This window comes from Ceratosolen solmsi, unplaced genomic scaffold (genome assembly GCF_000503995.2).
Source record: "Ceratosolen solmsi marchali unplaced genomic scaffold, CerSol_1.0 scaffold8, whole genome shotgun sequence".
Taxonomy (NCBI): Eukaryota; Metazoa; Arthropoda; class Insecta; order Hymenoptera; family Agaonidae; genus Ceratosolen; species Ceratosolen solmsi.
This window is the reverse complement of record NW_011948439.1, coordinates 1,754,312-1,767,683: the sequence shown is the minus strand read 5'-3', so window position 1 is coordinate 1,767,683 and position 13,372 is coordinate 1,754,312. Positions and strand designations below refer to the sequence as shown.

Below are 13,372 nucleotides of genomic sequence, written 5' to 3'. Positions count from 1 at the left end.
GATACGCACAGAGTTTTGTTTTTTATATAAAACAGTAAAGTAATCTTAAAAGTGACATAATTGATTGTTGAACAGTTAGTTATTTTAATAAGTTATTTTACAGTTAAATATATATAATATTAATTAGACATTATATTTTACTTCAATATATATCCTTTGCATAACCTTCCATACCCACTAACCTCCTATGCACACTAACCTCCCACGATTTAATTATTAATACATATTTAATTATCGTCTGTGTATGCATAAGGGTACATTATTATTATCAAATTAGTTGCCGCATATAATGTATAATTTTTTCGTAACCTCCTATTTTCTCAAATAATTTAATTAAAACGATTAAATTTTATAAGAATTAGAGGCATAAATTATTCTCTTAATTTTTATTTATTATTTGACATTTATACTCTTTTTATGGAAGCTATACATACACGTGTCTGCGTCTGCAGTTGCTCGTGCAAATGTGTGTACTAAGAAAACTTAAACAGATTTATTATTCATCAAAATCTAAACTTACTTTAGACGTGGTTGGAAGTTGAGCTCAAAGTGTAAACAAACCTTAATAAACAATTTCATCAAAATGGAATGCTCAACCAGGCATACAGTCTTTCATTAATCAGTTTAATCAGTTTTATAATGCGGACAATTGCAAGCCTGTTCAATAAACCTCGTAATATGGCACGAGATTCGTGACTTATTTAATTATATAAATTATCCTTTACTTAAAATAAAATAACTAACAGAGTGCTTTTACCAATTGCAGCGTTTAAAACAAATACATACATCCCTTTTAATATTCTTTATTTTAAATGATTTATTATAATAATATAAGGATAGATGCTGGAAGAAAGGATAGCTGTGACGAGGACTATATGAAAAAAAGTTGTACACACTCTGGCTTTTCGTCCTTTACTCCTTTCTCCATCTCTTACGAAACTCTTCGCACTGCCAGTCTATTTTATAGGCTGACCTCCAAGGTTCATGGGGATGACGGTGGCGAGGATGGTGGGTTAGGGGGAGGGGAGGGGAGGGGATGGTGAGGGGATGGGAAGGTTGAAAGGGGGGGTGGTGGACAGCGGAGATATATAAGGACAGGATACATAAGGATTCACCTTCATACAGCTTATCGCTGCCTTTGCAACCACTAGCGGGGGACATCCGTATTAAACCGCATGGGGGTTTAGCCATCTGGTGGTTCGTTACCCTCACTACTTCTGTCCTGGGGGTGGCCTATTCTCTTACCTTCCATCCTACAGTTAATTTCATAAGCAATAAAATATTTACCGTATTATTTTTAAATACATTCGATAGATTAGGTAAACACTTTTGTATCGAACCTGAATTTTTTCATTTATATAAATTTAGAAAAGTTGTAATTTTCGATATATTCTTTAGAATCAAGTTTTACATTAGAATATTAAGCCTCTTCTTAAATTGATTTATAATATAAGAAATTGAAAGACATAAGGATTACAATGAAATTCATAAACTGATTTAATAGAAATTACGACGTATCTAGCACTTATGAACTTTTTTTTAGCCATTATAAATGTTTTATAAATTTTTTTATAGGATCATGTCAATTATAAATCAATAATAAAAACCATCTTATAATATTAATCTTATAATCTTATAATTTAATTTATAAGTATTGTATCCTTTGCATTGTATCCTTTAAATGATGTTAAAAATATTCTGAAGTGAATCAATTTTAATTTTTATAACGTAGTTATGCACGCAATTTTTTAATTTTTTGGTACTCTATTCTATTATAAAATAAATATAAATACTTTGTTTCGAAATTAAATGCTTTCTTAACTATTTATTATAATTTCCTTCCCCAAACTCCATCTATTATGAACAATGGTGTGGATATTTTCCGACTTTCCTATATTTTCCTATTTATGTATATTCACTTTAGATTAATAAGAAATTTCATTGTTGAAAGGTGCATCTGATTACATCCGTTTTCAAACAATTTTAATGCTGTGCTAATGTATATCCAACACTTCCTTACAACATATACATCATGTTGTCAGACACAAAAGTTATTAGTTAGTTGAAACGTGGTCGAGAGTTTGGAAATTAATTATTGTAAATTATATTTACGAATGAAGAAAACAAATAATATAAAAATTAAATTCAATTTTTTCTTATTCTTATATTCTTGAAAATATCCTTGTTTCAGTTTAATAAAATTAAAAACTCTAAAAATTCAATTATTAAGATGATATTATGAAAAAATCTTAAAGCATTAAATATTTGATCATTTATATTTTATATTTTACAATAACATTCTTTAATTATAAATTACAATCGTAGCAGATAATGATATAACTTGATTTCAAATTAGCAATATTTATTTAGATTATCATTGATTATGTTCATTGCAAGATTTACAAAGAAACGAAGAAAAATTTTCATAATTTATGTTTAAGTAAATCGATAAAAATATTAAGATTCAAAAGTTGCAGGGACATCAGTGTTTATTGGGAAAAGCCTTGTGGGAAGTTTGAAAAAACTTTATCATAAAAATTGATTGTAGAGTAGTGATGTGATTATTAAATATCATAAACGGGAGAAAAATAATAAGTTGTAAGCTTTTTGTTACTTTGATATAAATTATACATTGTACTCTGTTCAAATGAAGGGAATAAAATAATCTGTAAAATAAAAATTTCATCACAAACTTCCGATAAATTATACCTATTTATTTTTACCATTGTAATACATTATTATATAAAATCCATATTAAATAAATATTAATAAATACATATTATTATAAAATCGTTTAAATAATATTTAATATTTACTGAAATAATAGAATTGGGAAAAGAAATATTTTTACACGTTACGATTGCAAGCGGCTTTTAGTTCAAATAGAAGCATTTCAATTTTCAATTTATTTAAAAATTTACGTCTTAAAATTGACATTCAATTCAAGAAAACGAAAGAGTATTGTTTTAATTTAATATCCTACAAAATATACGTTCCTATTTTCTTTTGTTTATTTTCTTCTTCTTTTGCAAACAAGCGAAATTCTCAAGCTATGCGAAAGTTAGAAATCAACGAGTGCTCGTTGCAACTTAATTTTCTTTTTTTTTTTTTTTTTTTAGTTAGAGGTATATTCAAATTTCTTATGATCACTTTATCTTACAACGAATGTGTACAAACCCATGTGCTTATGTTTTTTTTTTTTCTTTTGGAAAACGCCTTGGTTTTTCCTTGTGATTATGACCTCGGTCACGGAACTTCATATTCTTAGGCTTAGTGGCGCATAAACGCTTTATAGAATTTTCCTTCATATTCTACAAAAATACACGGTTAAACGTATATATTGTATATTTATAGACTATATAATAAATTATTGAAATAATTATATCTGAATATTATACCAAAGCAACATCGAAATTAAATAAAATTTCAATTAAATATAATTTTTAATTATAAGATATTGTAATACTTCCATATAATACACTAAAATGCATAATATTCTAATTTAACGTTATATAATTTTTTAAAATGCAATTGAAAACTTTCTGCGGATTAATACTTAACTTGGTTTATTAGCATCATTTTTATAAATGAAAGTCATGCTTTGTTTATGTCTCTATCGATACATTCAACACCGGCAATTTATTAGATAATGACGCTCTATGCATTGGCAAAGTACTTCAGAGTTTACAAAAATTTGTTTCTCAACAATATTTATTTAGATTCCAAAGTATCTAATAGCCTATCGAATGTAGAATAACGTCAACTGTATCGAATACAGTTTTTCTTGTCTCATATTTCAAATCTCACCGAGCAGCAGCTCACTGTACTGTAGTAACAAACTGTACTGTGGTAACAAAAAAAGTTTTATCAAATAATTTTCTTTCGGATAAAATTACAACTGGAAATCATATTCAAACACAGCTTATTAATTCAAATTGAAATTCAATTAAAATAACTATGTTGAAGTATAGGCGACTTTTTGATTAATAAAATCATTTTTATTTTATAAACAATATTTTTTTTCAACTTTTTCTTTCAAACTTTTCCAATTTAAATAAAAACATGTTTTTTGCAATTTCCGTAGGTACTTTTGTACCTTTATAGATGTACGTATGTGTATGTACGCGCCCAAGTGTGTAGAGCTAAAATAGGTTTAATTTTTCTTTTGCATGAAGAACTACAATGATCATTTGGAGAAAAAAAAAATTGTTATTGTAGCCTAATAATATGCATAATGTTGATATCTAAAAAAATCTGAACATTATCTTTCTATAGGATGAATTGTTTAAGCGTGATAAAAAAAAAAAAAAAGTATTTAACAGAACAATAAAAGCGTCACGAAAAATTGAAAAAAAAAAAAAAAAAAAAAAAAAAAAAAATGCCCACATTTTTCATAAATACTGTCAAATAAATCGATGAAACTTTTTCTAGAATCTCTTGTGAAAAAAACCTCACAAAACTCTAGATACTATAACACATACATTAGAATGTAATATTAAAAAAATAATAATAATAAAATTATCATTCAAATGGAATGAAATTAGAAGCTTTTATACATTAAATAGAAGAAGATTAATTAGTATGTTATGAGGTTAGTGCGTAGAGTTTATAAAAGATTTTCATTGATATTTGAAAAAGCTCGAGTTGAAACATCTTTGTATTCCGCATTTACGATTAGACTGTTTACACGGTACTGGCGAACACCGATAAAAGGAATTTTACTGCTTGGGGAATCTTGATTTTGAAAAAGCAAGCTTCGCGTGCTCACTTGAATAGCGGTAAACCATAGCGAACATCGTGCTGACGTAGCACCTGGAAAAGACAAGCATTTTCCAAAATTCACTGAAAATTCTCCCATCAATATCGTGCCGTGTCTTCCTTACAAATCATTATTATATTAATAATATTCATAAATTATTCATAAATTTCGATGCAATATAAAGTTGTTCAATTGCCGTTTGTTAAAATCAATTAAAATTACTTCATATAACTTATGAAATTGCTTATATTGGAAATGAATAAAATTTTCAATTACACTCAGAGGATATATAATACTCTCTACGTTAAAATTTATTATTAAAAATTCCGTCATTTAATGTCGTTTCTATTCCATTTTCGGTCGGCTATTTTCTGTGATTTTTACAAACAATATATTATACTTAGCTTCAGCGAGAATAACATAATTAATTTTTAGCACCCCACTGCCATCATATCCACAAATATTAATCGTAAATATTCTATAATAATATTCAATTAGTATTATCCATTTACAATTCTGAAATTTCGTATAAATAATAAAACAAAATATATATATATACTAAAACAAATTAAATGACCATTAATATATTAATTAATCGTTTATACAATTATAAGAGTTAACATTATTAATTCTCACAGCTCAGTTCGCTTTCTAAAGCAGTTAGGAAATCTTCTATTAATCCAATTTCCACACTTTCCGTACAAATTTATATATTCCTATCGAGTATGAATATTACTATTCTTAAATCATACCAATACTCTGTAAATATATACCTCTCATATATTAGTTGCATAAATCTTAAAATATGAAAATGATAAATATTAAAATGTCTTTTACAACCTTGTAAAACCTTTTTTATACGAATTGGAAACTTTAATATTCAATTTACGACAATTTTTTGACGATTTCGACAAAATGTAAATATGTTTTTCAGATAATATTTTATTGTATTTCATCTTGTATTTAGTTTATTATAAAAATATTTTATCATACAAATCATGTAATGTAATGTTATGAAATCCATTTAATATATTTATAGAGTTCGAAATTCATCTTCTTGGCTTATCACATATTTTCATTATGTAATAACATTACTATTAGTTTATCTATTTATACCTAAAATAAGTAAGAAAGTAAGAATATTTTTATAAAATTCTAAATCAATAAATTAAAGTTTATAAGTGACGAATGAAATTACTAAAATACTCGGTGCAAAAGTCATTGTTTAAAATTTTAATTAACGTTTTAGAATTTTCATAGATATTTAAAAGTCCAATAGGATTTAACAATGTCATTATTATAAAATTCTTTATATGGAAGGACTTTCTTACGTTTTGAAACTCGATTTTCTCATATACCTTTTTACCGGCATAAAATATTCCAAATAACATTGTATAGGAATATTATAAAGGCTCTTACGAACTGGAAAATCTTTTTACGAAAATTAATCTCGCAAAAAAGATATTATTTATCTATAGAATCACATCAACAAAAAGGCGCCTATAAGTACACCCTTCGTGGGTGCATTATGTACCTAAAAGCTTCTATGATTTTCAAATTTTTCGATGGGAGCCCATCCATATAAGGGCTACTTATATTGGAAAAATGCTTCTCATCATACTTTTATAGTTTTTTTATTTGTATACAGATCACGGGTCATTGAAATGTTTATTTTTTCTCTTTACGACAAATGGACTTGACGATATTAATTGTTCCATTCTACAAAGAATAATTATTTTCTTTTCTTTTTCATTTTTCTTTATTTTTTTTTTTTTTTCATTTTTTTTCTTCGTCGTTTTCATGCCAAATAAATTAAAAAAAAAAAAAAAAAAAAAAAAAAAAAAAAATACAAATATAAATAAGAATAATTTATAAATTATAAAAATTTTAGGAAATGGTTTGGAAAAATATAAATACTATGTCACAATCACCATACCAAGTCTCTCCTACGAAGGTAAAACTACCCGTGCAATAAAAATCTTATTACAAGTGGACAAAGTCAAGTTAACAAAGAAGCCACGCAAAAATTCAAATGTGAACTGCGTGTGATAAAGGAGCGATCACTTGGCTTAATTTAATCTTCAGTTTCTCGATAGCGAATCGTCCAACCTTACTCATGCGTACAGAGAAGTTCTGCATGTGAAAAGTACAGACATTCTATTACATTTAATTTTAACCTTATTCTTTATCTACTTGCGATATAATGTATTTGATTAGAAAATATAGTCGGTCAAAGTGCCCGATCAAACATAATGAGATTATAACTTTGAATAAATAGTACGAAAGTTTTTTTTAAAATATCAAAATTCTACTGCCTTAGGTTTTAGCAAAACAAAAACAAATCTTTAAATAATGTTAGATATTACGAAGAATTATTTTAAAATATAAATTCTTAAATAGATGAAAATAATAAAGGTTTGACATTATATTATAATTTAATCGTGAAATTTTGTAAAATGTTGTTTATCCTACATTCCTGTAAATAAATAAGTTAATTATAATATCAGAAAAAAATTTATAAAGTGCAGCTTTATTTTCCCACATTATACTCGAACAAATTTCTTTTAAAAAATTATAAAATATATAATTTAACGTCTATTTTATGTTTAATTATACTCAAACTAAGTTCTTACACTTATTTATTAAAATATATGATAAACAACAGATTATTTATTACGAATAATGCATTAGAATGCATTTTAAGAACTTTCACAATATTAATTACAGTATGTGGATAAAAAGATAATATTAGCCATTAATACAATTTAGTAAAAAAAAATTAAATGAAATAATAATAATAATAATAACAACAACAACAACAACAACAACAACAACAACAACAAAATCTATTAGTTTTAAGCCTCGAAACGAATGTTCCTGTATACAAACAAGACAATTTTTTTTTTCTTTAAAATAAAATATATATATAAAAAATTAAAAACTTTTGGACTTTATTTTAAAATTTAATGCAATGTCATTTATTTCAAATAAAACAACACGTTGAAAACTCTATTCTAGTAAAAACTTTAAAATATATTATTGTATGTAATAATATGGGAACAACATAATTTTAAATTAATGCCTAGGTTATTTCCACACTAAGAAACTTTATGATTTATATAAATAATTATACTTTACAACCTAAAATTTATAGCTTAAAATAAAATTTTTATAAACAGAATTTAAAAAACTTTTAACCAGTATTTGCAAGCATATTGTCTATGAGTACATACTTTCGTTTGAATTTTATATTTCTCCATTTGTTTTCGAAATAAATGAATAACTAATATTGACAATTTAGTATATCATAAAGCAAAATATATAAATTATTTTAATAAATTTTTAAATATTTATTTAATACGCAAGCATAATGCGTAGGCTTATTTATTATTTTTCAATAATAATGAAATGTTTCGGATTTCGATGTTTATCAAAATTATAATTAATTTAAATGAACTTAATATTCATTTGCACAAAATTTTTTATGTAAAATTTCAAAATCAAACCTTTCACAGTATTAATTTACAATGTTCCTTTATTTTTTTTTAAAAATGAAATTGTAATTTTACAATAAACGTTTTATGAAATAACAACGTAATTATTTTACATTAAAAAAGTATGGGTGAATATATATGATTTTAATTGCATAAAAATTGAAGAAGAAACACAAGGTATTTATTGTAAAAAAAAAATTGCAAATTTCTAAATTTCTACTAATTTTTTAATAAATGTAACATAATATATTAATTTACTAATAATCATAAAACGAAATATTTTTTAGTTACTTAATTTATTTTAGATTTATATTTTTATATTAATTAAATAATATAAATATTATTTCCTGTCTAAAACATTGTCGATTATAGAAATAACTTTTTTGTTTTTTAATAAATCAATATTATATATGAATTTTTTTATTATATTCAATCAAGTATTGAGTACAAATTATAAAATATGGATAACATTTTTACTCAAGCATCCCGATATATGAGTAAATATATTTAATGACTTACATTCGTATTGCATGAAACAAAAAATAAAAATGGCAGGTACTTCAAAAATTGATATAAGAATTTTAAAATAGAGCTTACTTGCTAGAAATTTTAATCGTAATAAAAATATATTTAAAATCTATAGTCAGGTCTCTTTCATTTTGCCCACAAAGTACCAAATTATTCATGATACATATGTTTTACATTAAACTTTTAAATCCAAATGTTAATCATATATGCAGATTGTTTTTTTTTTTTTTTTTAATAGAAGATCCGATTATGCGCATAGATGCGAATACTTTAAACTTCATATGATCTAATAATAAAGTAATAAATTCGCCCAATTATTCTTTAGTGCCTCCATCGAGTCGCGTAACGATAATAAATTTTGTATAATAAGAAGATGGTCTGATAATAAAAAGATTGTTCTTAGAAATTGGAAAAATCATTTATACAGAATATATGCGTACGTATACTCGTGCATTTGGCTCCACACATCATCCCTTTTATCACAACAAATTTTGTGTTAAATAGGACACTCATACGTATGTCTCATGAATCTCATCATATTATCTCTTGAATACAATTTGAACAAAAGAGAATGAGATTTTTGTTGTTGTAGCAACATTATTCCGAAATATATTCTCATCGTTGTATGGAGTATCTTGTATCACTTTTTTATTTTAAAAATTCCATGTCGAAGTATTCTCGTAGCCTATCGTGGTATCGTAGAGATAAAAAGTAGCTTATTTCGGTAAGAAAAAAAAAATGGACTCTCCGGAATGAAAGAAAAGCTGCTCCCCTCGTATAACGCATATTTCCAGGCTACATTGTCTCCTTAAGCCGTTAGTGTTAACATTGCGTTTCATCAAGCATACTTCTCGGATGACAGATAAATAATATACGTAATAAATTATCAACATTTTTTACATAAATAATAAATAGTGGCAATCTTCGTTGACTCGAAGAAGAATGCCTGTACTTGACAATTTCCCATGTATACGGATATTATTTTCGGCATACAACCTGAATATACGAGAAATAATACAACTGATAGAATATAAAAAACAAAAGAAAACTTATTAAGATTTTTTTGTTGATTCTTAACTAGGAGCAAAGGTTTAAACGAAAAAAAAAAAAAAAAAAAAGAACAAAAACGAAATCGCTACACTAAGAATTACAGATATCGCTAGTCATATATGTTTTTTCCACCTACTTATGTTCCTGTGTTGTACCTTCGAAATGCATTTTTCTAATTTATTTATTGCTTATTTATTCACAATTATGTTTTTTATGAATACTTATCATAGTTTGGCTATCGTATATTTCTTATCCACATTTTGCATTAATTCCGATGATACGCCATTAAAGTTTTTATGGCTTATTAAAAATTTTATAAAACTTATAGTGTTGACCATAATTAATACAGAGCATAAGCAATGATTACTAACGATATATCAATTTATCGTGAATAACAACTTTGGAGGAAAAAAAAACCAACAAAAGCAATAAAAAAAATCAAATAAAATAAGAAAAAACTTCGTTCGTAAAGCAGGTGTAAAAGTCTTTATGTTATTTCAATCATTCATCTTATCTTCTCAGTTTTCCAGCTTACCCTACAGTATATACATAGATGGCCTAGATTAAGAACGAAGTCATGCTCTCATCGCTCGATCGTCTTCATTTTCCACTAGAGTAGCTTTCGTATGAAAAATGATGAGAGTGATTACATCGTTTTTTCTCTTCCTCTTCTTCTTCTTCTCCTACTTCATCTTCTTCCACTTCTTTTATCTTCTTTTTCATCGCCATTTCCCCCTCCGCCTCCTTCTTAGCAATTTATTCGATTTTTCAAAGACCGTGGAGGAACTAAGAGGCTGCGAATATCGCGAAATAGCGTAAAAGGAAAGAGAAAACGAATGTCTGGTTGATTATCCGATTATCCAGTTCTACGGAACATTTACGATTTGCGTCCAACTCGAAATTTATCACAGTATTTCGCACTTTTTCGCTCTTCACTCTGTATTTATCTATAATGCATAATCGATTTGCTCAGACACTTGGGTAATCGCGCGATTATCGGCAATCTAATTACGTAAACAATTTTATTTTGTAGCTTTAGGATTGATACAAATACAGACTCAATCGCATGTATCCTTATCGATTAAGCAATGCCATAAAATAGAAAACATATATTCTATCGACTTGCAAAAACAATGTCTGCACTAATTCAATAGTAGGTGTAATCGCTTCCAATGCTAATCTATTAAAATTCATCCAATTGTTAAAGAAATATACTTTCAGAGACAATGTATTGGCAAATTCGGGTCTCTTTTATTAATTCGTACTTTATTTCCACTATGGAGCTTAAAATAAAACGTAAGTCGAATTAAGGATTACTCACAATTCGAAATGATGCAAAAATATTATCGTAAGAATATTTATTTACAATTTAAGTATAAATATTATGTATCTTAAAATACTTATTAAATAAAGCTATAATGTATCGTAAGAGTTCAAATTTTATAAATAATCTTGAAAAAAGGTTAATTTCGTTATTGTAATGCACTGGTGAGTCTCGTTGCAAATGTTTTCATACAACAACAACAACAACAACAACAACAATAATAATAATAATAATAATAATAATAATAATAATAATAATAATAATAATAATAATAATAATAATAATAATAATGGTAATAGCAGTAGTAGCAGTAGTAGTAGTAGCAGTAGTAGTAGTAGCAGTAGTAGTAGTAGTAGTAGTAGTAGTTAGTAGTAGTAGTTAGTAGTAGCAGTAGTAGTAGCAGTAGTAGTAGCAGTAGTAGTAGCAATAGTAGTAGTAGTCGTTGTAGTAGTAGTATTAGTAGCAGTAGTAGTAGCAGTAGTATTAGTAGTAGTAGTAGTAGCAGTAGCAGTATTAGTATGGATGATCGTGTAAAAATGACAGTTCATTGGTATTGGCGCGAATCATTGTGTACAATGTGAAGTCGAGCCAGGTGCTTTCGTGGCAACCGACAAAGAATGAAGTGCAAAGGTACCAAGAAAGTCACCTAGGGGTATATATATATATATATATATATATATATATTCATTCGGGGGCGTTAAAATCGCGTGGAACGCCGATGGTCAACGACACTGCATGTCCTCGTACATCCGATGCCCAGCATTAATCATCGGCCATTGCGACGCTGATTTATCTTCAACCAGAGTCCACCCGACGCTCTGACAGTCAGGCGAAATTTTGGTCGCACTTCCGTCTTGCCTTCGACGCTGCCCAAACGACACCTGCGCAGTATAGCGCTTATCATGGCTTTCATTTCCAGTATGGCGAACTTGTTGCCTGCCATTAAAAAAAAAAGAGCCAATTAACCTCGATGCGACATACGAGTGCCGGCCAAATATAATTTACCGATGCAATTGCGCGGCCCGGCGCTGAACGGTAAGTAAGCGTAAGGATGTCGCTTCGCCGAGTTCTCGGGACTGAAGCGCTCAGGGCGGAAGCTGTGCGGATCCGGGAAATGGTGCGGCAGCCGGTGTGTGCTGTAGGGTAGAATAATTACCCCACAGCCGGCCGGTATCACGTGCTTCCCTGTCAATGGGTATATTAACGAGCTTTTCTTTCTCTGTCTTTTTTTTCTTTCCTTTTTTTTTTACCACGTAGTTTATGTTGCTAATAGAACTCGCGTCGAGCTTCTTTTGCACTAACAAACAATACTCCAGAATAACGTCGAAGCTCTCTGTAAGTCTCGAGGAGAAGCATTTGTAATAGTACGATATATATATATATATATATATATATATATATATATATATATATATATAATACGACCCCGGTGTTCGAGAATTAAAAACCGTATTGCGCAAACTATGAATATTTAAAATGGATTTATTGCAGACTGACCGATTTTACAGCGATAAATCATATCACCATCTCAGTAAGACCTTCTTTCGCCAACTTTCAAACCTCCGCACATCTTGCGAAGTTTGTTCTTTTTCTTTAACTTTGCTCACTTTTCAGCCACCTTTTTTTCTTTATCCGTCTCAAATATTCAAATGCCGATGATATCCAATATGCCCGAAATAATGTTCCTTCTAGGAAGCGCATGAAATAAAATTCTTATTGATTATTGATTAAGGATGAATGATTCAAAGGTTTCAGCGTCACGCGCAGCACCGTTCGAATTTCACGAAATCCCGTCCCAGTGAACGCGTTTCGTTAAATAAGCAAAACTGCAATTGAAAATGTGAAATTTCGGGTTTGTTAGCAGAGCGCATCCGGAGCCCGTGATTTCTCCTTCCCCGGCACGATAACCCACCGACGGGCGAAAGCATCGTATGGAATACAGTATAAGCCCGTAAATATCACATGGCGCCCGTTGCCAAACGACAAAGCTCGCTCGTAGTATTTGCTCACCGACTTTGACGTCCTCTCCAAGCGTCCTGGCAAAGAGCGGCACACTCGGATAAAGTCTAAGAGCCTCCTTTATGCACGATTCGAGGCATCTCATCGCTCTCAAGTCTTGCATAGTTGGCGACCTACTGTCGTCGCCCTTAAAAATCCTGTTGAGCTCCTCGACGCACTTGTCCTGCCACTCGGGGTGATTCGCCAGGAGGAAGAGCG

General features: G+C 28.5%; 1 protein-coding gene across 1 annotated transcript in view; it reads right to left on the bottom strand.

Moving 5' to 3' along the window:
* Positions 1 to 11,836: 11,836 nt before the first annotated feature.
* The window catches only part of Cyp4aa1 (Probable cytochrome P450 4aa1), a 5,448-nt gene continuing 3,912 nt past the window's right edge, over positions 11,837 to 13,372 (bottom strand). The window contains exons 5-7 of the mRNA XM_011503725.1: positions 13,166 to 13,370; positions 12,161 to 12,340; positions 11,837 to 12,091 (exon numbers count right to left, since the gene is read on the bottom strand). Of these exons, the coding sequence (XP_011502027.1) occupies positions 11,922 to 12,091; positions 12,161 to 12,340; positions 13,166 to 13,370 (555 nt within the window). The 3' untranslated portion in view covers positions 11,837 to 11,921. The remainder of the gene's footprint in view (positions 12,092 to 12,160; positions 12,341 to 13,165; positions 13,371 to 13,372) is intronic.